The sequence below is a fragment of the Rhipicephalus sanguineus genome, chromosome 8, assembly GCF_013339695.2.
Source record: "Rhipicephalus sanguineus isolate Rsan-2018 chromosome 8, BIME_Rsan_1.4, whole genome shotgun sequence".
In the NCBI taxonomy this organism is placed as follows: domain Eukaryota; kingdom Metazoa; phylum Arthropoda; class Arachnida; order Ixodida; family Ixodidae; genus Rhipicephalus; species Rhipicephalus sanguineus.
Window position 1 is genome coordinate 165244645 of NC_051183.1, and position 27459 is coordinate 165272103.

Below are 27459 nucleotides of genomic sequence, written 5' to 3' on the forward strand. Positions count from 1 at the left end.
TAATTCATCTATTAAAGACTGAAATTCTTGTTTATGTTGCTCATTAGGTGAAAGCAAATGGCAATAAGTTTGCTTAAGAGTACAGCTTGAAAGGCCAGCGTGTGGCTGTAAACAATAACACACTGGACTGTTGGAGATTATAATGGCAATGCCACGAGCTGACGTGGGAGCATCATCGCAATCCATGCGGTAAGCAGCATACTGTCGAAGTATGTCGGTATGCTCAGAGTGTGAGCCTCCCGTTCCATGGATCATCGTGTCCCAGGTGAGTCTTTCAGCATCTACCAAGACGCTCGGCCGATGCCCTGGCAGCACTTTGAGAGGCCATATTCCTGGCCCGACATGCTTCGACCACCACATGTTGCACGTGGCCGTAGTGTGTTTAGTTTCCTGGCAATAGCCACCACTGACTGCTTTCTGCGAAGCCTCCTTCACGCGTGATTTTGTGTTCTGAGAAAACCTTGAAGAATGACGACCAGGGCAAATCATGTTTTGCGAGCGCATGAAACCAACCTGAACAGTGATTCCTCAAGTGCCCATACCACTATACTCGGCGACAGCTTTTCTTGACAGCACTATGGAAGCTACAGAACCGAAGCGCATGCCTGCTACCGCGCCAGAAAATGTACTCAAGTTTACTGATAATTTTCTCATTTGCCTCGCTTTATTGTGAGACTCAAACAGTTGCGGAAAGTCGTACGTAAAATACGGTTATTGTTCGCTTTGCAAGAATGCCTTCCTTTTCTTTCCATTTCTTAGACAGCATCACCTTTTCAGAACGCCCGTTTTCCAAAGTGAACATGGCGTCCGTGACGTAGTGGGTCAGTGTGCGGCCGCAAACGCGCTGTTTAGTTCTCCAAGAAAAAATATGCTCGTAATATGACACTAAAATGTACGCTGAACAATCGAAGTGTTCCTTCCGTTCCCATTTTCCGTGTATACAATTTTCTAAACGAGTCAGCAATGCAGCGAGCAAAACCGAAATCAGCTGCAAGCTGCCGCACTACTTGCAGAGCAACACGAATGTGTGCCTCTGTAGCCTTCGCTCCACTGTCAAGATAACAGTCGCCGAGTATACATACCTGCATGCTTTTAGCAATTGAGAGAGAAACTTTTTGTCAGAAGATGGACTTTACAGCACCAACACTGAGATGCTGCTACAGCTGTATTTTTAACTTGGGAAAAAATGCTTTCAAGCTATTTCTTGCCTCTGCTAAACTGTGCTCACAGAGAAGGGTGGTGTGGTGCATGGTGCCACACCACAGCCAGCTGTTTTACCTTTAAAGGGGTACTGACACCTTTTTTCGAAGGCGAGTTTACTCTGCCATACATATCTCCTGTATGCAGAGACGGCTCTGAGCAAGTGTGAAGCTCAGCAAATGCTGATAAGATATTTTAATTTGATATTAAAGTCAATTTTTCCATGGCGCACCTACTGACATCGACATTAGCTTGACGTCAGGCTACAGTACAAATTCTGGTGACTTCACGCAGCAGTCTGGCTTGTTGTGATGACGTTAGGTACCGAAACTTCCAAGATGGCTGCTTGTACGTCATCAAAACTTGCAAAATGGCCGCTTGTGCGTGGAAACGTCACTATATATTGTGCAAGGACGTGACGAGAAGCCCATACCGTGTTGTGACGTCAGGGTACAGTAGGAACCGAAACTAGCTTTTAAAAACATACTGTAATTACTTTTTCAGGGCGCACTCGCGCTTAGCGCTACCTTTTCTAGGCTCTTGGAGGCTTGACCTTTCATTTGACGCAAAAAAACGACAACTGAAAATATTCGTGTCAGTACCCCTTTAAAGGGACACTAAAGAGCAAGACGATTTTCCTCGCATTAGTAAAGTCGTCTTCCACGATACCAAAACCACCATGCTTTCTGCGCGAAGACGCTTAATAAGCGAGAAAACGCGCAAAAAGAAAATACAGGTGGCGACGCCACCTTGGAATTCCCGCACCATTTGCCGTGACGTCACATATTTTTGACGGCGCCTGCTTGGGCATACGTAGTTCCTAATCTGTTAAATCGAAGTACATTGTCCTCTGAGGGCGCCAGAGACTTGACATAACGAGTTTGTGGAAATTACGTCGAGCCAGTGGCGCCAAAATACGTTAAATGCTCTTTGAAGTCTTTTACGTCACGAATTACAAAGTTCGGCGCGAAATTTAAAAATGAAACTTTAAACTTGGTTTTCTCCTCTAATAATAAACCTATGATGGTGAAATAAACTACACAAGAGTTCTCCGAGCACACTTTATCAATCTAAACCAATTCATTGTTTCTCTTTAGTGTCCCTTTAAGGTTTCTGGCCAACGTATTACTGAAATTGGTTTCGTTTGGTTTGGTTGGTTTAATGGTGCATAAGCAACTTAGGCTATCATGCACCAAACGCATGGTACTGTTCTCATAGAATGTTGGAATAGCTCGCCGAGTCCTTGTCTAGGCAAGGGCCCCGAGGATACCAACAGGTTAAAAAGACCTCGATCTTCTTCTCAATAGTGAGAAGCTTAACGAGGTGTCACTATATTTAGACGGCGCAGGGTATGAATTTATAGTCTGTTTAAAATGCCTGCTTCTCTGAGGAAGCTAGTTATCGACTAACGCGTCTTCGCTTAAGAGCAGTGCAGGGTGAAGGGGCGCATGTTCACTATAAAATACGGCAAAATGTTTTTTTCTTAGTTCTTCCAATTTTGTACATGACAGTAAAATGTGATTCACCGAGAGCTCACATCTGCATCTCTCACACAGAGGTTTGTCTTCTTTTGCCAGTAAAAAATTGTGTGTGAGATGTGTGTGGCCAATGCGTAAGCGACATAATATAACTTCTGTGAAACGTTCTTGGTGTGAGCATGACTTCCATTCTTCTATGGTGGACTTTACAAGGTGGAGCTTATTATTTACTTCTAACTGCCATCTAGACTGCCATTTATTTCTGAGTTTGTGGCGCACTGATTTTATGACGTCTTTGTAGGGGATGCTGACATTCTTGATTTCTTTATGCCGTGCTTGTGCTGCACATTGACCTGCCTTCTCATTTCCACATATTCCGACGTGGCTCGGCACCCAGCAAAGCTTCATGTTACGTCCTTGTCTTATACCTGTTATTATGTGGTGTAGGATTTCGCCTATTATTGGTACACACGCGTTTCTGGGATGAAGTGCTGTTAGTGCACTCAATGAGTCTGTGTAAATTATACTGTTCTCGACATTTTCATTTGTTATTTTTTTTATAGCGACTGATATTGCATAGCTTTCTGCGGTGAAGACGGATGCGCATTGGGGCAGCAGAATTGTTTTTTCCCATTGATTGTGTACTACAGCACTTCCAACGTACCGTGTTGATTTGGAACCATCGGTGTAAAATGCTGTGTATTTTGCATATTTTGCTTGAAGTGCTAAGAATTCCTGTAATATATGCTCGCGGGGTGTTTGCTTTTTTTGAAATTGTGTCAGCGTGAAGTCACATACAGAGGGTAGACAGTACCAAGGTGGGAGCGCATTGGGTCTCTCTGCGATCTTAGGCAATGTGTCCTGTATATTTAACTCTCGGCACATCTCTTCAAAGCGAAGAATGAGTGGCCTTACTGTCTGGGGTTTGTTGATAAATAGTGTTCTAGATGGGCAGTGATTTACTATAGGGTGACAGAGGTGGTTCGGCATTGAACGTATCTTTAGAACATATGAGTATGTGAGCATGGTTCTTCTGTCTGTCAATGGTGGCTCATTGGCTTCTACATAGAGACTGTTTATGGGTGAAGTTCTATATGCACCAGTTGAGAGGCGGAGGCCGAGATTGTGTACCGGATCCAGTCGTTTCAGATATGATTGTCTCGCTGACCCATATACTATGCTGCCGTAATCTAAACAGGATCGTACCACTGAACGGTAAATTTGTAGTAGGCTTGTCCTATCTGAACCCCAGTGACAGCACTTTTAGTATGTTGAGAAATTGGGATGTTTTTTTCTTCAGCGCATTTATGTGTGGAAGAAATGTCAACTTGTCAAAAATTAAACCTAGGAACTTGTGTTCTTTCTTCACTGGTAATTCAGTTTGGTTTAGGTGTAAGGTAGGGTCTGTCTGTATGCCTCGTTTAAGAGAGAAAAAAATGGCCACTGTTTTTTGCGCAGAAAAGCGGAAACCATTTCTGTCTGCCCATGTTGTCAGTTTGTTAATTGTTAACTGTACCTGTCTTTCGCATGTTGATGTGTTGCAAGATGTGCTAGCTATCTGGAGATCGTCTACGTAGAGTGAATACATGATTGACTTCGGTATTACTTTGCTGATCGAGTTCATTTTCACGACAAATAGTGTTGTGCTTAGAATGCATCCTTGCGGCACTCCATTTTCCTGCGTGAAATTTTTCGATAATGTCGAGCCTAGACGCACATGGAATGAACGGTTAGCGAGAAAGTCTTTCAGGCAGTTCAACATCCTGCCACGGATTCCTAGCTCAGCCAGGTCCTGGAGGATTCCGAACCTCCAGGTGGTGTCGTATGCCCTTTCTAGATCAAAAAAGACGGCCAGACAGTTTTGTTTGTGTACAAACGCTTCACGGACAGTATTTTCGAGGCGTACTAGGTGGTCGATTGTGCAGCATGCCTTTTTAAAACCGCACTGATGAATGTCGAGAAGTTTGCAGGATTCTAACATGAATGACAGCCTAATATTAAGAACACTTTCAAAGGACTTTGCTAGACAGCTGGTGAGAGCTATAGGTCTGTAGCTACAAGGATCTGTTGGTGGCTTTCCCGTTTTCAGAAAAGGAACGATAATGGCCTTCTTCCAGGCTTCAGGTAATTTTCCAGATATCCATACTTTGTTAAAGAAAGCCAAAAGTGTTCTTGTGGCAGGTTCGGAGAGATAGGCTAGCATTTGATAGTGTGTGTCATCAGGTCCGGGTGCAGTCTGCTTACCTGCAGCCAATACAGAGTAGATTTCTTGAAAAGTAATTAAGCAGTTGTAGGGTTCGTTTGTATTGCCGCTTGTTGGAAGCTTTTGTTTTTCGGCTGTATGTTTGTGTTTCAGAAATGATTGTGTGTAATGTGACGAACTGGAAACAGCACAGAAAAATTCACCTAGAATATTTGCCTGTTCTTCGATACTTGTCTGTATGCCAGGGGTTGTAAGGGTACAGTGAACGGAGAGAAACTGCCGTCTATCTTTCGGATCTGTTCCCACATTTCTTTTGATGTAGTGGTGCTATTTATAGAAGAGACGTACTTTTGCCACGAAGATTTTTCAGCGCATCGGCGGATGTATCTGGCTTTCGCTCTGGCCTTTTTAAAATTTACAAAGTTTTCCGCCATCGCGTACCTGCAGAAGGTTCCCCAGGCTTTGTTTTGCTTCTTTTTTGCTTCTCTACATTCGTATGTGTACCATGTTTTGTGATTTTGTTTTACCAGTCCAGAGGTCTGAGGGATGGATAGGCGCGCAGCTGTAATGATACAGTTTGTGATACACTCGTTTAGTTCATCTATGTTGAGGTTTTCTGACGCTATAATTTCTAGGCTAGCCTTTTCTTGGAAGAGGGCCCAGTCGGCTAAATGTAGCTTCCAACGTCGTGGTTTTCGTTAGATGACTTCAGGTGAGGTTGTTAGGCTGATTACTATGGGTAGATGATCGCTTCCGTATGGGTCGTTTAGGATATCCCATTTGAAATCCATGAAAACGGACGGTGAACAGAAAGATAAGTCTATGCAGCTCATTTTTCTTGAGCTAGGAGAACAGTATGTTGGTTTCCCTGTGTTTAGTAGACAAAGGTTATTGCTTAATATAAAATCCTCAATTATTTGGCCTCTACTGTCAGTTCTTTCACTACCCCAAAAGTTGGAGTGCACATTAAAATCTCCGACTACCAGGAATGGCTCTGGCAGCTGCTCTATAAGGTGTTCTAAATCAGAGATAGTTACTTTAAGGTGCGGCTCCAAATATACGCTGCACACTGTAATAGTTTTAAATGCGTGTATGATGGCCGCGACGGCTTCTATTCTGGTTGTAAGTTTGTGTTCCCGCGCTGGAACTCCACTCTTAACTATAATAGCAACACCCCCTGAGAGCCTACTTGCCTGCTCTCGGTCGTGCCGGAATACTTTGTAGTTTTTTAAGATGTTTCGGTGTTTAGGACCTAAGTTTGTTTCTTGTAAACACAAGGCTACCGGTGAAAGAGTGGCTAGTATGTCCTTTACGTCGCTTAGGTTATGTAGGAGTCCCCTGCAGTTCCAGTGTATAAAAGCCATGTTGTATTATATGGGTAGGGTGAGAATTTAGGTCTTCTTTTCAGGCCCAGTGATCCTGGGCTTGTCTTTTTTCCGATCCAAGGAGTCCCGCCGTCCTGACGTCGACGGCTCAGGACTACCTTGGTTCGTGTCCATTGCATCGCCTGACACGCTGGACGTCCGTGCTGAATGCACGGATTTGTTAGCATTTAGCCTCGCCGCGTGGAGAGAGGCCTTGAGGCTCGCTGACCCTGCGGTCTGCGTAGCCGGAGTTCGAGGTAGTGGTGCAGCGCGAGCTGTGTCCACTTTGGGCGCTGGATGCCCTGCCCCGGCGTCACTAGGTGTGGAACATCTGGAACATCAGTAGCATTCATGCACAGATTCTATTCTTTTGGCGGCTGCGATTCCACTTTACGCCTCTTGGGAGGAACGTAATTTCCCATGCCCGCTGCGGCTTCAGCTTCGGTTTGGCTGTATGGCTCCTCTTCCAAGGCCTTCAATCTGCACATGGGAGAAGGAACAATGCATTGAGTTTCCAGCAATTCTGGAGAACCACTAGTGAAGTCTACATAATTGATCAAACAAATTATTGCCTAACAGCACAGTGTACAATTTCTCGGGTAAAATCCTAGCTCATCTGCATTGAAACTGACATATAGATGGCAATTTTTAACGCATGCATTTTAATAAAGTTGAACATAAATATCTAGGCGTTATGCCGCAGAAATGAGACTGCGAACAAAATCACTGTTCGTCCTTTTTGCTTATTACTGCGCATGTCTCTGGTACCCTTCTTCCTCCTATATGTTTCAACAGCTTCCGGCCCGCGCAAAGTTTTCTCGCCAAAGCAAACAACTATCAAGTCTGTAAAGATGCTGGAAAGGCGAGTGAAATGGGTGCTATCGCGGAGCGATGCCTTATGCCATATTCTATGCTATTCTCGTCATGCACCACTTGCGGCTGGCCGATCGCGTTGATAATGAGGACAGACCCTCGCTCTGACCACTGGCCAAGCGCGAAAAGCATGGAAAGCACTGGAACTGGAAATAGCATCGTTCCGCGATTGCACCCCAGCTTTCTGTTGGTTTCCAAGAGGCAGGAGCGCAGCTTCCTGTGGACTCCAGAATAAGCTTCCATGACCTTGGCTAGGCTGCAGAAGGATCTGGGAGAGCGCGCACTGACCAAGACGATATCTCCTCAGTGCACTGTTGCATCTTGCTTAGCAGCCTTAAGACTGCTCACTCAATTCGTTCCAGTATTCCTTCAGTCTTCTTCGTTTACTTCTCCAAATTTCTTCTATGTTGACCTCGTGTCCACATCCGGTATTGCCATTGTCAGCCGCTTATTTGGTTTGTTGTGCATACATGACGATGGCCTGCTAATAAGTTCTGGTTCAACGTCAGCCGATGAGACTGTGGCGACACACTGTGCACATACCGGCGCAGCCTCCGCCTCGTCCCTAGCTAGCCCGGCGTGACACGGCTGCATGCTGGACCACGCCTCCGATAAGGGACGGCGCCACCGCAGCGTCACCGGAGGCTTACGTCCCCGACGGTGGCTATAAACCCAAGCTGCCAAGCTCGGAAGTTATCATTCCCTCGCTACCAGTTCGAGCGCAGCGTCGGTATGCTCGCCCCGCTGCTGCTACTACGCTAATAGACAGTCGTTATCTTTTATGTTGGGATGTGTCCTTCTGTCGACAAGGCATCCCACAAGACTGTTTCCGATAACTTTCCTTTATGCTACTTTTGCATCTTATCAGTAGAGACCGGAAGTTCAGGCACCAAAAAACAAAGTTTTAGGCGCCTATAATAGGCCCTAAAAACTGTCATTTAGGCATATATAGGCGTTAAAAACTATCGTTTAGGCATATATAGGCGCAATTCATAATTACTTCAGCAGCCTGCTTCAGGACAAATCTTCGACTTCTAACAAGCACAGCAGGCAAATCCTGTGCTTTGGGAAAGTTAATTTTATTTCTTTTTATGAAAAGAATTAGGAGAACAACCATTTGAACAGATTTAGGTGAAAGCTAGGATGATTGGACACCGTGAGAGAGACTATGAAAGCAGTGGCAAACCAGCACCATCTCAAGGTTTTCGGGCTTGAAGTTGTGCCTTCTTTCAGTCAGTATTTGTTTGTATGCGGAAAAAGAACGGTCGACGTCCACTCAAGTTAGTGGAGCGTACTTGTAGTCCGGCACTTTCGATGCTCTAACTGCATCTGGAACCTTTGAATCTGCCCCGCTCAGAACTTTAGACACTTGTTTTAGCACACAAAATCCGCAATTCCTGTCCAAGACAGATTTAGGCTTCGAGGTGACCCTGTCAGCGACAGGTCCATTGGGGGCGGTGGCGAACCTTTCCTGCACGCCCAAATTAGCTTAGCACTCTGAGTTAGAGCGGTGCCCCAACTTTCAAGTTTCTGTATGCTTTCTGCAAGGAAAGTAAATTAGGCACACAAATATGCCAAGTCAGATTCAAGTGTATCGTGATGTAGAACAGTTTGGGCTCTTCTCACGGCGATGCTCTCGTCCGCTGCAAAGCTGTTAATAACAGCCGTAACACCAGCGAAGTGTTTGTTGTAGTATAGTCCACTGCCTTCAGCCAAGTTCCTCAGCGGGTAAGAACGGGCTCTGGTGGAAGAGGCACATTCGGCAACTGCTCTTTAAAGGCACGAACGCGTCTTAAGAAACACTGCCTTGCCTGCAGCTATTAGTTCGTTAACAGAACTGAACGACTTTCTCAGCTCTTCACAGACCCGATGAATCCCATGGGCAAGACAAGTGACATGCAATAATTCTCAGGATAAAAGACCTTAGAAGTGCAGCATTCTTGTGCATATAAGCTGCTGCATCTGTGTAGCGCAGCAGTACTCGGTCGTCGTGGGATCCGGAGGGGTACATACCCTGAAGGACGAGTTCACAAAGTAGGTGATAGTATCCCCGCTCATTTTTTCTAGTTGTTTCGAGCATACCAAGAAAGGTGTTTTCTCTTTTGCATTCAGCTTTCCAACTACAATATGTCCAAGTAATCGTCCGGTCCCATCTGTTGTCTCGTCCACTGAAGTCCATATATGTATGATTCCTCGTACATTGGGCGCAGGTACTGCTTGCGAAGGGTAGACTCTGATGGTATATTTTGTTTGCAGTACTTTTACAAAAAATGCTTGAGTGTCTTGTTTTCGATCTTCGCCCAAGGGATGTTAGCAGCGACCAATGCTTCGCGCGCTGAATTCACTTCTCTTTCCTTCATCAAAAGTTTCAAACAAGAACGACTGCCTCGACGTTGACGATTGGTTGCGCAGAGCGTTGGCTTGATGCAACGTTGTTTTCACGTGCTGCTCCAGATGACACTTTTTTTTTTCGCACGGTACCTGCGAGAAGAAAAGAGCGAATTGCACCAGGAAAGTGCGTTGGATACGTGGAACTTCTTTAGTGCACTTGCGCTTGTACTTTTTTCCTTTGCGGCTGTTGGCAAACGCTGAGGAAATGGCGAAGTTAGATAGCAGGAGCCCAAGCGTGCATTTTAAAATCGAAATGCTTATACCTGTATCCGACCGAGAATATGCAGCACATTTCGTCTTGCATGCGAGTTCACAGATCCGGATACAAACAAAACAGTGAATATGAGTGCTCGTGAAATGACCACGAAATGCACGTCACTTGCGCAGGGTTATTCATATTCGCAGTTGCGTAAGCAATGACGGTAGCTTTATGCCTATGCATGGTTCAGAGTGGACGTCAAACGCAAAATATTGTTGACCTTTCCAATGTCTTCTCACCTGCTTTCCACATGGATGGCAAAATACCTTTTCTCCATCGACGGAGTAGCACTGCGATCCACTGGTCTATTGCCTGACAAGGACACTTTTCGGCGTCTTTTTCTTCGGCATTGCTCGGCAGACTCCTGACAGCTGCCGTTGAAGAACATAAATGCCAACGAAACTGACGTGTAGGCTGTAGGCTGCAGCGCTAGCCTATATAGCTTAGCTTTGGCTCGGTAGGGTACACTCCAGCCTACCTCAGGCAACCGCCGAGCTGCACTACTCTCAAACCAAGCGACGGAGATCTTCAAGAGGGAGGTGGGGGGACAATAGTGCTAGCCTATTTGCCTCGCAGGCGTACACTCCATCCCCGCCCACGGAAAGGTGCGTTTATAGTACGACGCTATTGGCACGTTGGCGAGCGTCACATGCGTCAGAGCGCATCGGCCGAGTCCAGTTATACGTTGGCTGTGCCATTGCGCCGAACTATGGTCTGTTTTCGCCGACGTGACGCAGCGCAAGCTTGCGTGTACCCTACGTCGCACTATAATCGCGCTTTAACAGGAGCTAAAAACGTGAACGAAAAAAAAAAAACATGACTAGTGCGCTATGCGCGTGTTGTAGTTACTATCGCCACACTAAGTGCTTCTTGTTTTACTCCATATGAACAGCTCATTTAAGCAAAACTTGTACTCAGGAACGCGAAAAGGCATTTTTAGGCGCTGAAAAGCTGATATAGGCACGAACCTCGAAATAGGCACTTATAGGCACAATAAATGTGTGATTAAAACGTTTCCCTTCCCTTAGTTCGTGCTTATATGTTAAATAGGCTCGAAACGGACTCCAGGAAAAAATAGGCATTTTGCCTGAAGTTCCGGTCTCTACTTATCAAACCTCGACCGTCTGCAAAGACTTTTCAAAGAAGGCAGAAGTTCAGGGAAAAACGGAAGCTTGAAGAGATGGAAAATTAGTTAAGACGGGGTGTCGCTGATGCTGACGTTTCGAAAAGCGGACTTGTCTTCTTCACGGCTAATTGCAGCCTTGAAAGAGACAAACAAGTCCGCTCCAGTGACACCACATGTTAATTCATTTTCCATCTCTTCAGAGACTTTTGTATCATGAAGAAGCATTCTTGTTGTTTTCACATGATCTTGCTCTCTACAACATCTTCTAGTGTGTGTCGTTCTGTCTTAATGTCAGAATTCCCTGCATTAGCATGAAGTACCACTACTGTTGGCCTCTGCATTGCTGTTGCGCAAATGTTAGCTTGATCATACTGTAATATGGTTTCTAGTGTGGTCAACCTCTCTTCGGCAGTATGACGAGGCCTGATACTACAGAAGCAGCTTTTTTATCAATCAGTGGCCTCGCCACGGTGGTCTAGTGGTTATGGCGCTCGAACTGCCGACCCGAAGGTCGCGGGATCAAATCCAGGCCGCCGCGGCTGAGTTTTCGATGGAGGCGAAAATGTTTGAGGCTCATGTACTTAGATTTAGGTGCACATTAAAGAACCCCAAGTGGTCGAAATTTCCGGAGCCCTCCACTACGGCGTCTCTCATGATCGTAACGTGGTTTTGGGACGTTAAACCACAGATATTATTATTATTATTTGTCAATTAGTGCAAGTGATGGCCGAGTTACACACCTGTGACCTTCCTTCCTAATATGGAAGGCTTCACAAATTCTCCTTGTCCGAATGGTGGAACAAAACTGTGGTGCCCGTGAAATTAGCTGAGCATCCACAGTCCCTGCAATGCATGCCCAAATGAGTAGAGAAACCAGGACCTTTAACTGCGTTCCTATGCTCACTGAGGCACAGATCCAACTACCTACCCGTCTGGCCAACATAAACGCGGCCACACGATAACAGGATGTCAACCCCCGAGGTGCAGGGAACATGTTTGGAGGTGTGACTAACGGTGCATACAGCTCTTACAGTGGACTCAATGCATCTGCACACAGCCGCGCATATGCCATGCACCTTGTGTTCAGCAGAAAGAAACACACTGACCCCGTGCCGAGCTCCCACTTTTTTGAGACGACGTGACAGACCGTGCACATATGGTATCACCACGTTTTGACACATGCGTGGTATTGTATGTGCGAATTTTCTTCTGTTTTTTTTTTATTATTATTAAAGTTCACTTGAAAGTAAGCGCTTGTGTTGTGTCCTTCCCTGTGTCTCCGTCTTGAGTGCGCGCTCTCTGGTAATGATGAATCTGTACCAGCTTGCCCAGTTTTCTGCTTTGTCACTTGGCATGGCAGAGTGATGATTTTTAGGCATTAAAAAGGGCATTTTAGGCACCAAAAATAAGCATGCAAAAGAACGTTTGAGGCACAAAAAAATAGGCAGGCAAAACACGTTTTAGGCCTGCAACGCCGCAAATGTAGACGCAATAAATTTTTACACAAATGCAAATATAATTTCAAAACAAAGACGTGCACGACCTCTATCTACGACAGGAAAGCAAAAGCTCGAAACTGCCGAGGTGGACTGCATAAGTGCGAGACCAATACACAAACTGAGGCGGGACAAGTAGAACAGAGGTACAAAAGGGATAACTGCGCTACCTGACACACACGTAACAATCATAGACACACACAGGCGCAGACACACACAGGTGTGAACTGAATCATAGACACACACTGCGCCTGTGTGTGTCTATGATTGTTACGTGTGTGTCAGGTAGCGCAGTTATCCCTTTTGTATTAAGATGCACCAACTCGCCCACCAACAAGTTCTTATAGAACAGAGGTGGTGAATGGTAGACCGTCCACCAGCAATTCGGGAGGTCCAGGGTTCAATTCCCAGTGCCACCCAACACCTACCGGCTTTTCTACTAGGCAGAAAGGTACCCCGACCTGGCATACGGATACTCGTTTCGAAAAAGTTTGCACTAAGTCATGCAAAGCTTGGTACAGCGAAGCACGGGCCCGTCGCTGCTCGCTGGGCGGCCTTCCTTGTTTCTCTTCCTTTCTCTCGCTCTATTTCTTTTTCTCTCTTCTGTCTGTCTTTCTTCCTCAGTTTACTTCTTTCTCTCTTTTTCTTTCCTATCTTTGTCTCACGCTCTATTTGTCGCTTGATTCCTCTTTACAGGGTGGCTACTTGGGCTGGTTGGTACTGCATCCTACAGAGTGCGCTCGCTCCTATCCGACTTCTTTTCTCAAACGTTCTGCGCACAAAGAAAGTATTTTCCTTTCAGAATGCTTCCTCTTTCTTTCCCATTCTTTATGTGCTATGCTTTACTCTCTCTCCTCCTCCTCTCCCTAACTTTCCTTTTCTAACCCCTCGCTACACGATGCTATACAAGGCTGTGCTAGGTTCTGTCGGCGTGCCTCGATTGCCGAGTGGTTAAGACACTCGCCTTCGGATCGTGGGTGCGAGTTTCACGACTGCCAGTTGGGCATGTCGGTAAAGGTTCGTGATGGAACGAGCGCAACATACACGGAGACTCGGAAAGGACACGGGACGGAGTGCTCCCTTCTGTGTCCCACTGCCTCGGAAGCAGTCTTTTGTCTTTGCCCTCCTCCTCACATCTCTCCTTCGCTTTTTGCTTCCCCCACGCTATACGGCTGACAAATAGGCGCACGTGTTCTGGAAACGAAGACGATAATTTTGGGTCACGGCATATTACACCACCTTCACTGTTAAGTTAAAAATCATATTGTTTATGATGGCACAAATGCACCAACAGTTGAACATAGCCGTGCAATTCTCCTTTTTCCCGCACGGTTCGCAGAATACGGCCTCCCCTTTTATTCTTCAGCATGGTGAGTCTATCGTCCACTGTCGAGTAAACACACTCCTGGGTGTTTTTTTTTTGGCATGGCTGAGAAAGGCAGAACAGGAGCAGACCACTAAATGAACAGAAGGGAGGGATGCCTCGTACTGGCCAGGTCTAATCGCATAGGGTCAATCTCTTCTGTTTCTGTGAACAGCTTAGGAAGCAAATTACGAACAAAACAGCCCGCATGCACATCCCATTTTCCTTGCTTTTGCTCCTCACTCTCCTGTTCCCTGACGGCTCTCCACGCTTCCACAATCGCCAACTGCTCGCGCCATGTCGGTGCGGCAGCGTATCCTAGCCGGCGCGTCCCCAGAAAAAAGGATGGCACTCAAAGTGCAACAATGTTGCCACGCGTGCTACATATTTCTATTTTTTAAGTAAACGAACCATAATTGCCTTGCACAAACTGCACCCTAATGACAGCTAAAAAATTCCTAGTGGGTTCCTAGAAATGCTAAGCCTAAAACCTAAAATCAACCCTTCTGTCTCTAAACAGTATTACATTCAGAAAAATAGTATGTGTATACATCATGACATTCTGCCGCCAGTGAAAAACAACACACACAAGAAAGACAAGAAACACAACATGGGCGGCAATTACAACTGAATTACTTCGAGCAAGAAACGGCGTACATATGCATGTGACACACACATGCGCAGAATAGCCAACAACACTGCCTAAAATATCCACCTCTCAAACAATCTAATCTCTGACGACCACAGCTGTATCGACGTGCCAATGATACATTCACCACCTAACTTATTATTGTAAAAAGTTTCTAGTAATTCACGTGCTGTCTGACGCTTGCTATTACCCAATATCCTGACCTCATGAAATCGAGGTTCACATTTGCCGACCTTACAGTCTTTCAACGTCGTTCTCGTTCCTTGCGCAGTGAAACATCACACATTTCTTACAATGGGCAGCAAGTTGTCCATCTATGGCAGTATTCCCGACTTGACTCTCGTGCTAGGGCAGACACATGTTCGGGCATCTGCCAGTCTGGCCTGTGCAATGACTTTCACACGAAAGCGGAATTTCGTAAACAATGCCTCTTGTGCTTACTAAACATAAGCATTTTTATGTCTGATAGAGCAACATGGTTTCTACTTCTTTGTCGGGCAGCTCAGCTTACACAACCACAAGAGCTTATTTGGCGCCGAGAACAACCTTGTTCACTGCGGTGGTGTAGCAGTTACGGTGCTCGGCTGCTGACCCGAAGGTCGTGGGTTCCGTACCGGCCACGACGGTTGCATTTCGATGGAGGTGAAACGCTAGAGGCCCGTGTCCCGTGCCATGTCGGTGCACGTTAAGAACACCAGGCGGTCGAAATTTCCGCAGGCCTCCAATGGTGTCCTTTATAATCGTATCGTGGTTTTCAGACATAAAACCCCAGCTACTATTATTATCGTATTGGCTCTTGTTTTTGTTTTCTTTTTCTACCAAGGAGATAGCATTTTCAAATAGGGCAAGAAAGTAAGCTTTTCAGTGTCCTAAAATGTAGCGTAGGCTTTGCAAAGTTAAGCTTCCCACGATAATGTCGGCCTCTCTATATTGCGCATCACAAGGTTAAAAGCCCTACGGTAACATAAATAATATTTCACCAAACTTTAGCTAGAGCGATTGACTCCGATAAACACAGATAGGTGAAAAAGTCACCTTCGCTTGTGGTTCTTGCTTTTCAGGTGGTCATTCAGAGAGTTCTTGTCCATGAAGTACCTCCTGGAAGACAACAATTTGGTCAAATGAGAATACGCTGCACGATCAAACAATGCACAACCTTTATGAAAGGGAGCATCTGTAAAGTTGACAGTTGGGCGAGTTGGTGACAGTTTATTATTACGTGTGAAGAAGTGCACAGAGACAAGGCACAAAAAAAGAAACGATTCGTTTCTTCGTTTTGTGCTGCTTGACAGATAGAAAAGTTACATCTTTCGCTCACACCCAAATTCTCCTTGTGGTGTACAAGTAAGAGAGCACAGTACAAGTGACGGCATCACTGGCTCATTTACAGCGTAGCTGCTGCGGAAACCACTCGTAGGGCCCTCTCGGGAGTAGTGGAATAGCTAGTATGCACTGAATCATTCAAGTGGAGCCCCCGACCAGTGCTGGGCAGTGTCGAAGGTACGTGTACCTTCAACATACCCCTTTGGGTATCTTGTATCTTTATTACGATAAGGCTCGCAAAGCGTGTATCAGTATCTGTATTTCCGATGCGTGTATCTTAAGATACGAGATACTGCTATCGCAACCTCACCCTGCGTAACGGGAAATGTTGGCTGAACACTGCTTCTCAAGGTGATACTTCTGCCACTAAGCCACCTAATCAAAAAACGCCAGGCCTGCCCGGAACACGCAGCATAGTAACAGCACAAGCTAAAGGAGCGGCCTTTCTAGAGCCCATTGTAAACTCTCTTGGGGCAACTACTGCAAGGACAGTTGCAAGGTACCCACTACACCATAAATCATCATAATTTTGCGAAGTAGGGAAGTACAATTTACTCATCGTTCTGGCAGAGAAGCGAGGTACCCACTACAAAACTGTAAGGTGTTATGTGCACCCCGTTGATGCTGTGGCCAACTATGTTCAAGAATTAGGCCGATCCCTTTGAAATGGGTGGGAAGCTTTAAACCACCCACTCGATATGCAATTTACATCGTGTGATGCCTAGTGTTATTTCACCCTTCTACCACATCTGTTGACGTGACTCCTAGCTTGACACGGCTCTGTGGTAGAATACTTGACTGGCACACAGAGGGCTGGGGTTCCAATTGGGCTTGATCCTGGATATTCTTCTCACTGTGTGCGACAGCGGTTACAGACACCGGCGGTGGCGGACAACCACACCACCAAAAAAAGAGCTTTCACTGTAAAACTAAAGCTAGTGACATTCTTTCATCTGTCTGCCAGAGACCTCCAGCGAGCACAGGCTATCAGGTTAGCGCATCCCTATTGGTGGAGCTGAGCCATGTGGTGGCGGTCGCGCCGTCTCAACAAAAACAAACGTGCAGCCGACCTTCTGTTTTCTCACTGTCTTTTTTTGTGACACTTGGTCATTGCCACTGCACTGTGCTGCGTACTCCCACTCCCATGCATGCTGCATCTTTCGCACAAACTGTGATGCTGCTACCGTGTCGTTACTGAAGTTCCTCTGATGTGGTGCTTTGTTACAGAGTCTGAAAAATGCAAGAATGGGGTTGAGAAAGAGAAAATAGACAACCACCCGTTCCACAAGGAAATCCATACGGATTTCCTTGTGGCTTCGTGCTACAAACGGGTGGTTGTCTATGTTCTCTTTCTTAACACTTCCGCCACCTTGCGGGATTCCGCAGAACTGATTTGCAAGAATGGGGTTGCTTTGCCTCTTGTGGCTCTCACAGATCAGCAATTTGAGGGATCCTGTGGATGGAAGTTGCACTTACATGCAGTAAGATTGACTTATATGCAAATAAGATTCGATCACACTGCCGGTGCCAATGCTAGATGTTATAGAACAAGCGTTTACATAACAGAAGCTATATTAGCACACCGTATCTTTGTTCTTCCTGCTGTCTTTAAAGGGACACTAAAGGCAAATAACAATTTATGTCAGAGTGAAAGCTCAATGTATGACAACTTCTAAAACGGCAATATTATCGATAGCAGTGCCCTACTTACCGAGAAATTAAGCTAAATGTATCACACGATGAGCGCCACGAGTGGGACATTTTCGAAGTGATCCCAATGACATGAGAGAGTTTGACTACAATTAATCACTAGTAATCAAACTAGCAGCAATAAAAAAAGAACCTTCCGTGCATCAAAAGATGTAATAAAATGCTTTTTGTTCGTTTCCGTTTGATTCATGGAAAAAAGAACCTCTGTGGCGTTGCCATGGAGAGCGGCGCGCGTGGTTCAAAGGTTCCGTTTTCGCCGAACTGCGCTTCGCCCGGCGCCCTGCTTCGCTCACGCGGTCGCGTCTCAGTGGTAGTTTCAGGATCGCGTATTGCCGCGTGTGTTTTGCGCGATCGTGAAAGTCGCTCTGACAGAAAGTCAGAGCTTCGATGGCCGTTGTTGCTGCTGTGGGTCCCGCTACTTTCGCTCTGCTGCTACTAGTGTCAGCGGCCGCGCAGTAAAGGTGGGCAACGTTGGGCACTGCAGCAGTGACGTATGGAAATCTGATTTCAGGCGGGTGATTTGAAGTGCGCTAACGCGATGTGGAACACTAAAAGGTGATTTTATTTCAAACTAAGCACTTCCTTGGCATAAAAGTAGCACTACGAGGTTTCTGGACCGCTATTTCAACAATCAACGTCAACTTAATATTTGCCTTTAGTGTCCCTTTAATAAAGGAGTTTTTAAAATCCTAATTTGATTGTTAGCACTTTCTTTGCTGTCCTTCTTTTGTATCTGATACGTTTTGTATGTTTCTGTGTAACTTTTTTTGTCTGTGTGCTGCGATGTCTTTTGTAAGGTGATAAGTTATCTGCTTGATTCTTCCTTCGAGATTGTTTGCACGATTCCCACTATTTATATATTTACATTCCACTTGAGTTCAATGCTATGTTAAGGCGATGTTCAGGACAAATATAAGATAATCTGGGTGTGCCTAGAGTATACGGTGACAGAAATTCTGCTCAAAGGCTTAGTAATATAGAGACATTGAGTTCGGATTATAACAATGGAATTTAAAAGCAAACATCTTAAAATGTTAGGAAGTAAATTGAAGAAACCTTCCAATACCTAAACACTCCATTTTTCTCGTGAATGTCACACCAAACTGTTTAATGCTATTTTCCATAGGCACTGAATTTTCTATTGTCGCACCTTAACAGGTGAGTTGACACTCCTTCATGCTTGTCGCAGCTATTAAGGGTGCCACCAAGTATATCGTATACTTCAATACTTCATCATTGCGATTCTTTGATATAACACCGGCTTTATATCTTACTTAGATATACTTATATTGCTTCTTTAGGTCACCCTAACTATTTTTTACCGTTACTAATCACCAAGTAATCGGATCTACAAGTGGCAAGAGTGTAAGTAGCAGTGGTGTCCTGCCATTCCTCGCACCATTATACAACAGGTCCGAGACGTTTCTGGGCTGCACAACTTCTCTTGTCGAAGGAAAATTGTTAAAATATTGCACGCTCGTCAATATGTTGCTAACGAATGCTTTACACCAGCAGATAAGCAGAATATAAAAAGTCATTGAAGTTTTATGTCTGCGTCACAACAAACGTCAATAGCAGCACACGTGTACAGTGAACTGGTATTGTGAAAATGGTATTATGTTTACGGACAAGGTAAAACTCCACAGCTGTATTTGCAGCATCGTGTGGAGCCTTCTCACTGCTGGTCGTGTAATTAGATGGCAACCCGCTAGCTCGTCGGCAACCAGAGCAGCGACTCCAATCAATTACAAAAGTGACAAGAAAAGTTGGAGGATGCTTGAGCTTCGCCTTCAAGAGCATAACGCGATAGCAAAATCGGGCCCCGTTCGCATCACCTTTTCAATCGCTAGTCTGGCTTCGCTTCTTGCTGGACACCTCAGCCGCGACACAGAGAAAGGAACATCTCTGCAAGTAACATTGGCAGTTTAAAACTATCCTTGAATGCCTACTGCAAGTACAGTTACGAAGTTCCCTCTATGCCATAATACTTCCTTTTGCGAAGGCCCCACTACGCGTCTGTAAGTCAACACACACACACCTACGTAGCAGCTCACTTTGTTGGTGCTTTTGCTGAGGATTGAATATGTCTCGGCGCTTTGTAATGGGTGGGCCTTTAAGAGACGCACTCGTTGCACAATTCACATGTTTTGACACCTGGTGCAATTCTTCGCTTCTGCCACACAGTATTATATGTGTTAAGGAGACTCCTGACATTACATAACATTCATATAGTGTTTTTTTTTTTGTAGTTTCAAACAATGGCATGGCTCTGTGGTAGAACACCTGCATGTCATGCAGAAAGCCTGGGTTCAATTCTCACTCGAACAGAAGATTGTCATTATTTATTTTATTGCATCTTTCTCGATTTTTCGCTCATGGACAACGCTGAATTTTAGCTCACAACCGCCAAAATTTCTGCAAAACGAGCTCTCTTAAAAAACTGCTGGCAGTGCACTGTATTAAAGAGCTGCCATGTTAAGCTACCCCAATAAGTTGTCTACAAATGAAACTAATAAACTTCATCAAGAAAGACAAAATTTTTGAGATACTAGCACGCATTTCATTCAAATTAAAGAAAGTTGGCCGCAGCTAAGACATTTTCAAGCAAACATTTTTGTGCATAGGCATTTGGTGCTACATTACATAGATCTATAATAAAGTAAATTGTGAATTTATTAAGTCTCTTAAGATACAATTGGAAAGTATCGTATTGGATACAATAACTGTGGCTGTATGTCGCATCTGTATTGCAAACACTTGCTACCCAAGTATCTTGTATCGTATCACAATACAATTTCAAAGTACCTCTCACAGCCCTGCCCCCGATTCACTCCACGCAGTCGTCGAAGGAATTATGCATTCACTTGTGGAAAATATTTGTTACCGGTGCTGGCATTAGTACCTGGACCCCCAAACTGCAAAGGCAGATGTCTTAACCACTTGGTTTACACACCCTCGCTTGGAAAATGCGAATATATCTTAACCATATGAATGCCTCGTATTTAAATAATTACTAATATAATAAAAAAAAGGGCCTGCACAATGCGATGTTGGACTAGCTAGTTCATGCTTGAAACTGGTGGTAGTGTAATGGACTGTCACAAGATGGTGCCATGTACCCGAAAGTGCACCATTGCCACTTTTTTTGCCCCTTCTGTTTTTCTTTCCTTGCTGACGTAATAAAAAAAATGGCGCTTGACAGCTTTGTGTAGAAATGAAGGAACTCACACAACCAACACAGTGAAGACAAGACTGAGGAGAAGAGAAGCGACGAAGAGACAAGGGCCCTGGTCTCAACAGCAGCTCGGTCAAAGGCTGAGAGTAAGCAACCCACCGTCAAGAAGGATGGGAAGAAAAATCGCCGGTGTACCTTAAGTACCCAAAAGAAGAAAGCACTTGCTTGTGGCAAAATTCGTCATATAGCGAGAGATTGTCACCAGTTTTTATACGAAGGGGATGACCGACAGAAAAGAAACCCACCACAGGCAAGAATTGCTACTCGGGTAACTTTGTGTGGCAAAAATTTTTTCGAGACATTTTTTCGTGTCATTTTTTTCGAGACAGTGAACTCTGCCTAATGCAGTCCGATAAGGAAGGGGGTTTTGTGGCTGTGCCCAGGCACGCCTTTAACGAAAAAGGCACGAGGCGATCAACAAGAACTTCAAGCCTGTAAAAGCAAGCTTATCTAAAGTTAAGAAAGCTGTGGTATCTTTGTGTCAAGAAACTGGTTGTGAAAGTTGAACTAAACAGACCAGAAAGAGCAAAAAAGATTCCCTTACTGCTTTCTTCAGTGCTAAGACACAGAAGTTCGACGTCCCGTTCCGTACGGTTATTAGTGAACGTGACACACGGCAAGATCAGGTTAGTAGTTTTTTGCTGAAAGCCTTGAAGCTTCTTGATTTTAATGTCAAGTGTACCTAAGCAATGTAAGCACCAACTCACCCAAAAAGAAGTCGTTCTGGTTGCATGCAGGCACTCACAAGTGGAAAGTACTGATTGGAAGAAAACCTTCTCGCCTGTGGTAAAGCTGAAGTCTATCAGAACACTGTTAGCCGTAGCAGTTAGGAGAAACAGGAAGATCCACCAGGACGACATCACAGCAGCATACTTAAACGGTACGCTGAAAGAGACCGTATACATGGGAAAACAACAACCGTTTGGTGACTGTAAGAAGGATGAAGTTTGCCTTCTGAAGAAGGGCCTCTATAGCAGGGGCCTCAAACACGCGGCTCGCACAAGACTGTTTTCGTGCCTTTTTTTTTTTTTTAATAAGTATGTTCATGAGCTACTAAGGCATGAATGGTCTAAAGCGTTTTTTTTTTTTTTTTTGTGAGGCATCCCCTGCGGTCAACATGTGTTGATACATAACCGTGAAACAAACCCTATATATTTCAGAATCAATGCCCAGATTTTAGTCATTTTGTAGACAGGTATTGATATGTTGATGTTGTTGGAACCCTGGCACCAAGTCCCCTTCAGAAATGATCCATATATACAGAAAAGGTCTTCTTTCAAACGGCAACGTTAGCCGACATTTCGCACACCCGTTCGTATTCATTCGTCACTGTCCGGGCCCTTGCGGGAGTAACTTTTCGTGACTGCGGCTTGTTAGATGAGGTGAATTTGAGGCCCCTGCTCTATGGGCTACGACAATCTGGAAGAGAGTGGAACCTCGCTGTCGACAAACTGCTCAAGTCAGAAGGGATGACAAGATTGAAAGCAGACCCCTGCGTCTATATCGGCAACAAGAAGAAGCTCACTGTAGGTGTCTACGTTGATGACCTGCTGATCATCGCAGAAGATGAAAAGGAGATAGCCAACTAATTTGATGCAAAAGACTTGGCTGAAGCCAGACACATCCCACCGTTTCCTGCACTGTTGAGGTTGTTTACAGGACTTCCCTCTCCTGTGGAAAGGTGCACATAGGCCAGTCAGGTAAATGCATTAATGAAAGACTTCGCCAGCACAAAAATACCCTAAAGGGAATGCAGACATCACATCTTTCAGCTCATTGCAGATCATGTGGGTATAAACCATTTTTCAGTAACACAGTCATGTTCAAGCATTAAGACGAAAGGACTCGTGAACTGGTGGAAGTGTTTTTCATCAAAACGAAGGGTGGTGATTGCATATTTTAACCGTCTGTCTGTTTGCTAGATTGCAAGGGATGCACATTTAACAATTTCTTTCACGTGACCTAAAATTCCTGCACATGCATGGTGTTGGTTTTTGTTTCAATAAACTTCATCTGCTAGACGGCGCTCACACTGCGTCCTTCTCGTCTTGTGCTTCGTCCTGTTTGCACTGATTTTTGCAAATGTGCATGGTTTCCAACTCGCCCACCTCTCTACCTTAATGCAAAGACAATATCATCTCCTCTGGATCCTGGAAGCAAGTGCCAAAGCGGGAACGATGATAGCCCAGCAAGAGAGGGCCTCCCCACGAAGTACAGACAAGCAATCGGTGCATTGCTTTAACTCGTAGGAGGCACAAGGCCCGACTTGGCCTTTGCCACTAGCTATAAGAGCCAGTTTAATGAACATCCCACAGAAAAACATTGGAGTGGCGTAAAGCACATTTTTCATTATGTGAAACAGACGGAGAGTTATGCACTTGTTTACCGAAGAAACTGGAAGCCAGCATTTTCCGACACAGGCTTGGCTAACGACAAGAGTGATAGGAAGTCATTCAGTGGCTATGTGCTCACACTATCTGGGGCTGCGATTTCTTGGAGCAGTAAGAAGCAGCAAAGTACAGCATTGTCAACAGTAGAAGCTGAATACGTGGCCATGTTTCATGCTGCAAAAGAAGTACTGTGGTTCCAGAATTTCATGAAAAAGCTTAATGCATAAGATTTCATGCACGACCCACACGTTTTGCTGGTTGACAACCAAGTTACATCAGACAGAAGTAAGCACATCAGCTTCGAGTATCATTTCCTTCGAGAAAAGGTCGAAGGGGGAAAGCTGCAACTTCGGTACGCTGAATCGTCGAGCAACTCCACCGACCTCTTCACCAAGGCCTCGAATCGGAAGACGACTCTAAAGCATTGCAAGAGCTTGAGCGTCAAGAGTGCGAACGAAATGACAGTCCAGGAGTACTGACACGAATTTTTAAAATTTTCGGATTGTTGCTCTAAATAAAAATACACTGGTGCCGAGAAACCTAAAAAGAGTATTGTCGTGCCTGGGAATGGGTCGTATATATTTTAATTACCGCTACCTTAAAAAGGCACTTTCGGTTTCGATATCGAGAAAGCAGCTTCTCAGTGACGTTTCACAGCAGTGTGACGTCACGGGGATACAGAAACTCGCGATGTTCTAGTGGCAAATCAGTCATCTGCTCGTGCTGCACATAAACAACGACGAGTAAATTGTCGTCCAGTGACCCCGACAGTGATTTCTATGATTTAGGCTGCATGCGGGACGCAGAACTCGCAAACTCGGGGGAACTGTGTTGACTCGTCGGGATAATGTCCATTGCAGTGGGGCTGGCTTGCAGATGCTCAGCAACGAAAACCTTCAAAGTCAAATTAAAGTATTTTATACGTGTTCTCCGACTCCGGTGTGTGGACAGCGTTGATGCTGCATACCGAGGAAACGAAAATGTCCCTTTTGCGATGTCTCAAAATCGTGTCAGTACTCCTTTAAGGGGGAGTGTTGGTAGTGTAATGGACAGTCATGAGATGGCGCCACGTACCCGGAAGCACGCTGTTGCCGTTTTTTTTTTTTCTTGCCTCTGCCGTCTTTTTTTCCACTTATTGACGTAACTTGTCAATTTGACAGCCTTGTGTCGTGTCCCTGATCTCGTGTAAAAATCCACACAATCGGCGTTAAAAATGTGGCCACGCTGCATATTCAACAAAAACCAACAGAGACATAGTATTGGCGCAAAAGACTACATGGAAAAATTTCTTTGTCTATCTTCGTTTTTTCCGAGTAACTTTTCGCGCCAATACTACGCTCAAAAAAAAAAAAAAAAGGTTGTACGGCCTTCATGTTTTGATATAGTACCACGGCTCACACTGTACATGGAAAAATACCACGGCTTACATTGTACCTGGAAAAATAGCTTCCCAGCAATGCACTTTGTGCCCAGAACAAGCTCTACAAACCGCTATACTAGCTTTGCTCGTCAGCCACCTTCACAGGGTGGAATGGCTAATGCATTTTGATTTTCACATCTCACCCCTGACATGTGAATGTTGAGGCAATATGGCATGTGCCTTCATTAAAACTGCATTTGTTAGTAAACAGAAGCCACAGTTTGTGCACAGTTATACAGGAACGAAACAGCAAAACAATCGGATACAGTAACTGCGGTGGTATCTCGTAAACTAAAACAATTCTTCTAGTTGGCCGCAAGTACAGATAATAAAGAACTATGTGCTCCTGGGTTAGTTGGTGGCATAAGTACATTAGACATATGCAGTGTTGACGTATCTCCAGCAATTCCTGCTTCTTTATCACAGGAGAAGGGACAGAGTGACTTTTGGAGTGTTCAGTGCAAGGCAGAGTAAAAGGAAACAAAGGGAGTTCTCGCGGTGCAGTGCAAAACCTGTGGTTGCACACCTGTTTTCGAAAAATGTGTCATCCTGGGTGGCAGCTATAATCGGCTCGCATGGGAAATTACTGAGGTGAAAGCTATCGTGAAGGTTGGTGATGCATGCAACAGTTCACCATCTATAGACCTGTCAAGCAAAGTATTGGCTTTTCTCAGTCTGCTGATTGGATGGTTAAAAATGCCTTGGCATGTTTTTTATTTTCAGTGTTTGTTAATCATGCATGCCACATGGTTCCTTTGGTGTTGTCATCATATCATGGGCATAGTCAGGATTTTGTATTGGGGGGTGCAAACCCGTGTGGCATCGCGGTGGGGGTAAGTGGCTCCTTTTGAGCCCCTCCCCCCCCCCCCGGATGGCCTAAAGCAGTTGGAAGTAGCGCTGTCCTTCCTTCTACCCGTACTGTTGTTTCCTCTGTTTGAGTTGCACTAAACACTCAAAACGTCATGGTTAACTTGCCCAAACTGCTCCACTTTGGGGGAGAGCGTGCTGCTAAGGAGGCCACCTGCTACTCTGGCAAATTCCACTTATCGAGACAGCAACATTCGAGGATTTTGATCCAGCGCTGTGCTGAATCTTTCGAGCTGCTCACTTAGGGGTGAACCACCACGTGCAGCGAGATGACCCTCACTGAACAACAATCACTGTAGGGTAGTTTGGTGGTTCGCCTCTCAAAACAATTACTGCTCTCATTTGTTTAGCCATTCACTCAGTTAGCATTCGTTCAATGTTCATTTTCAGGTTGCCAGCTACGGCTTGGTGAATGTGAACACAGTTTCTATCTGCAGAAAGTGCACAAAGCTCCCTATATGGGCACCATGTCTTAATTTAACGTCCAGCTCATTTTTGTTCTTTGACATTGTAACGAAAAATAGTCGGTGTTTGTCCACCGCTTCACTGAACAATTCAGTAGCAAATAATAATTTGCATACATTTGTGTCATGTCTGCTTGACAGTATTTAAGAACAAACAAAACATAATTACTTCCAATAATGCAGTTTCTCTTGAAGCACAATTATAATTTTTTTCAGAGCTCTATATCTAAAAATAAATGCTTGAAATTCAAGTGAGAACTAATTCACTAAAATCGATTTATTTCAAAATAGTGAGCATAGCGGCTAAGTGGGGTTTACTGAAGTGAGCCCATCTCAAGCCGGCAGACACCGCTCTTCTGGACCAAAATATTGCCAAGAAAGAGACTTTTTGGAACACTTTTTCAGAAGCAAGAACGTCAATTGCTGCAATAATAACACATTCTCATGGGTTGTTATTTTTCGTGTTGCACTCTAAAGTCAGCTCCATGATCGCTTTTTCTCGCAAGCACCCTTCGAAAAAGAGTCGCTTTTCTGCTACGTTACCTTTCGATGAAGTAGTCATATTTCCATGATTGCAGTTCAATGCATAATAAATTATAATATCTAAACAATTTTTTATATGGGGACAGAACTGAAAAGTTCTGGGGTTCCCAACCACCACAAAGCACATGGCAATGCACAAGGAAACTGCGCGGACGCAGGGAGAACAGCACAAACGCATTTTCTCCCTTTGGCCACGGTTTCTGCGCAGTTTCCCTGATAACGGAACACCAACTCTCACCCAAACAGTCTACTCTTCTAAGCGATGGTCTAGTTGTGACCTCTGATTGTTTTAGACTATGCCCTTATGAATTTTTCTAGGATATGCAACATAAAATTGCAGAAGAGTTTGGCGAACCGATTTTTCCTAATAGTTATCTCTAAAACAACATAAGATAACAAAAAAATGGATTGCATATATATCTCCTTTTAGCAGGGCAAAATACACTTTGCCTGAAAATTTCATTTGTAGATGATGATTTTTTTTAAAAAGACTAGTGTCTCCCCTTAAAGGAAACGGAGGATGGCCACTCTTTCGAGCACAAATATAACGTGCCAAAGCAACTCGGGCTATGAGAGACGCCGCAGCGGAGGGCTCCGGACAAGGGGCACTGGCCGTACGTGGCACACGGGGCCTCCATCGAACCCGCGTCTTTGGGCCATCAAGACGAAACAATCTTACGCGCAGTGCAGGCAGTAGAACTGCGCCTCCCCGGGCATGTCGTAGTCCACCTCCTGGTTGAGAAGCCTTTCGGCCTGCTCCGGCTGCATGTCGACGTGAATCTGGTCGAGATCTTTCGTCCTGCGCTTCGTCTTGTCCCTCTTGTGCGACGCAGTGTAGCCCTTGTGCGTCTTTTTCCGCGAATAACGAGTCATACTGCTGACAGACAGGCAACCAGACCTGCGGACTGCTACAACGTGAAAGCAGGTCTGGTGAAAGCAGACAAGCAGACGTGAAAGCAGACAAGACCACAAAATAGACACCGGCTTTATTCTGTGGACTAGACTACAAAATAAACACGATCTTTTTTTGACGGACCAGCGCTGCAGCAGGCGCCGGAAACTCCAACGGCGAAAAAATCAACCGCGGCGAGTCCCATGGAGACTT

At 45.0% G+C, this 27459-nt stretch overlaps 1 protein-coding gene across 1 annotated transcript; it reads right to left on the minus strand.

Moving 5' to 3' along the window:
• Nucleotides 1-6573: 6573 nt before the first annotated feature.
• Nucleotides 6574-27300, minus strand: LOC119402455 (zinc finger protein 593). The gene is made up of 3 exons (XM_037669608.2): nucleotides 27034-27300; nucleotides 15438-15500; nucleotides 6574-6725 (listed from the first exon to the last, which is right to left on the minus strand). The coding sequence occupies exons 1-3, from the start codon at nucleotides 27225-27227 to the stop codon at nucleotides 6608-6610; spliced, it is 375 nt and encodes a 124-aa protein (XP_037525536.1). The 5' UTR covers nucleotides 27228-27300; the 3' UTR covers nucleotides 6574-6607.
• Between the last annotated feature and the right edge of the window lie 159 nt (nucleotides 27301-27459).

Excerpts from the sequence above, each read along its gene's own strand:
- LOC119402455 (XM_037669608.2), bottom strand. The coding sequence starts at position 27,227 with ATGACTCGTTATTCGCGGAAAAAGACGCACAAGGGCTACACTGCGTCG. Across the intron at positions 15,501-27,033 it reads TTCTACTGCCTGCACTGCGC|GAGGTACTTCATGGACAAGA; the intron begins GTAAGATTGTTT and ends GTTGTCTTCCAG. Across the intron at positions 6,726-15,437 it reads AGCAAGAACCACAAGCGAAG|ATTGAAGGCCTTGGAAGAGG; the intron begins GTGACTTTTTCA and ends TCCCATGTGCAG.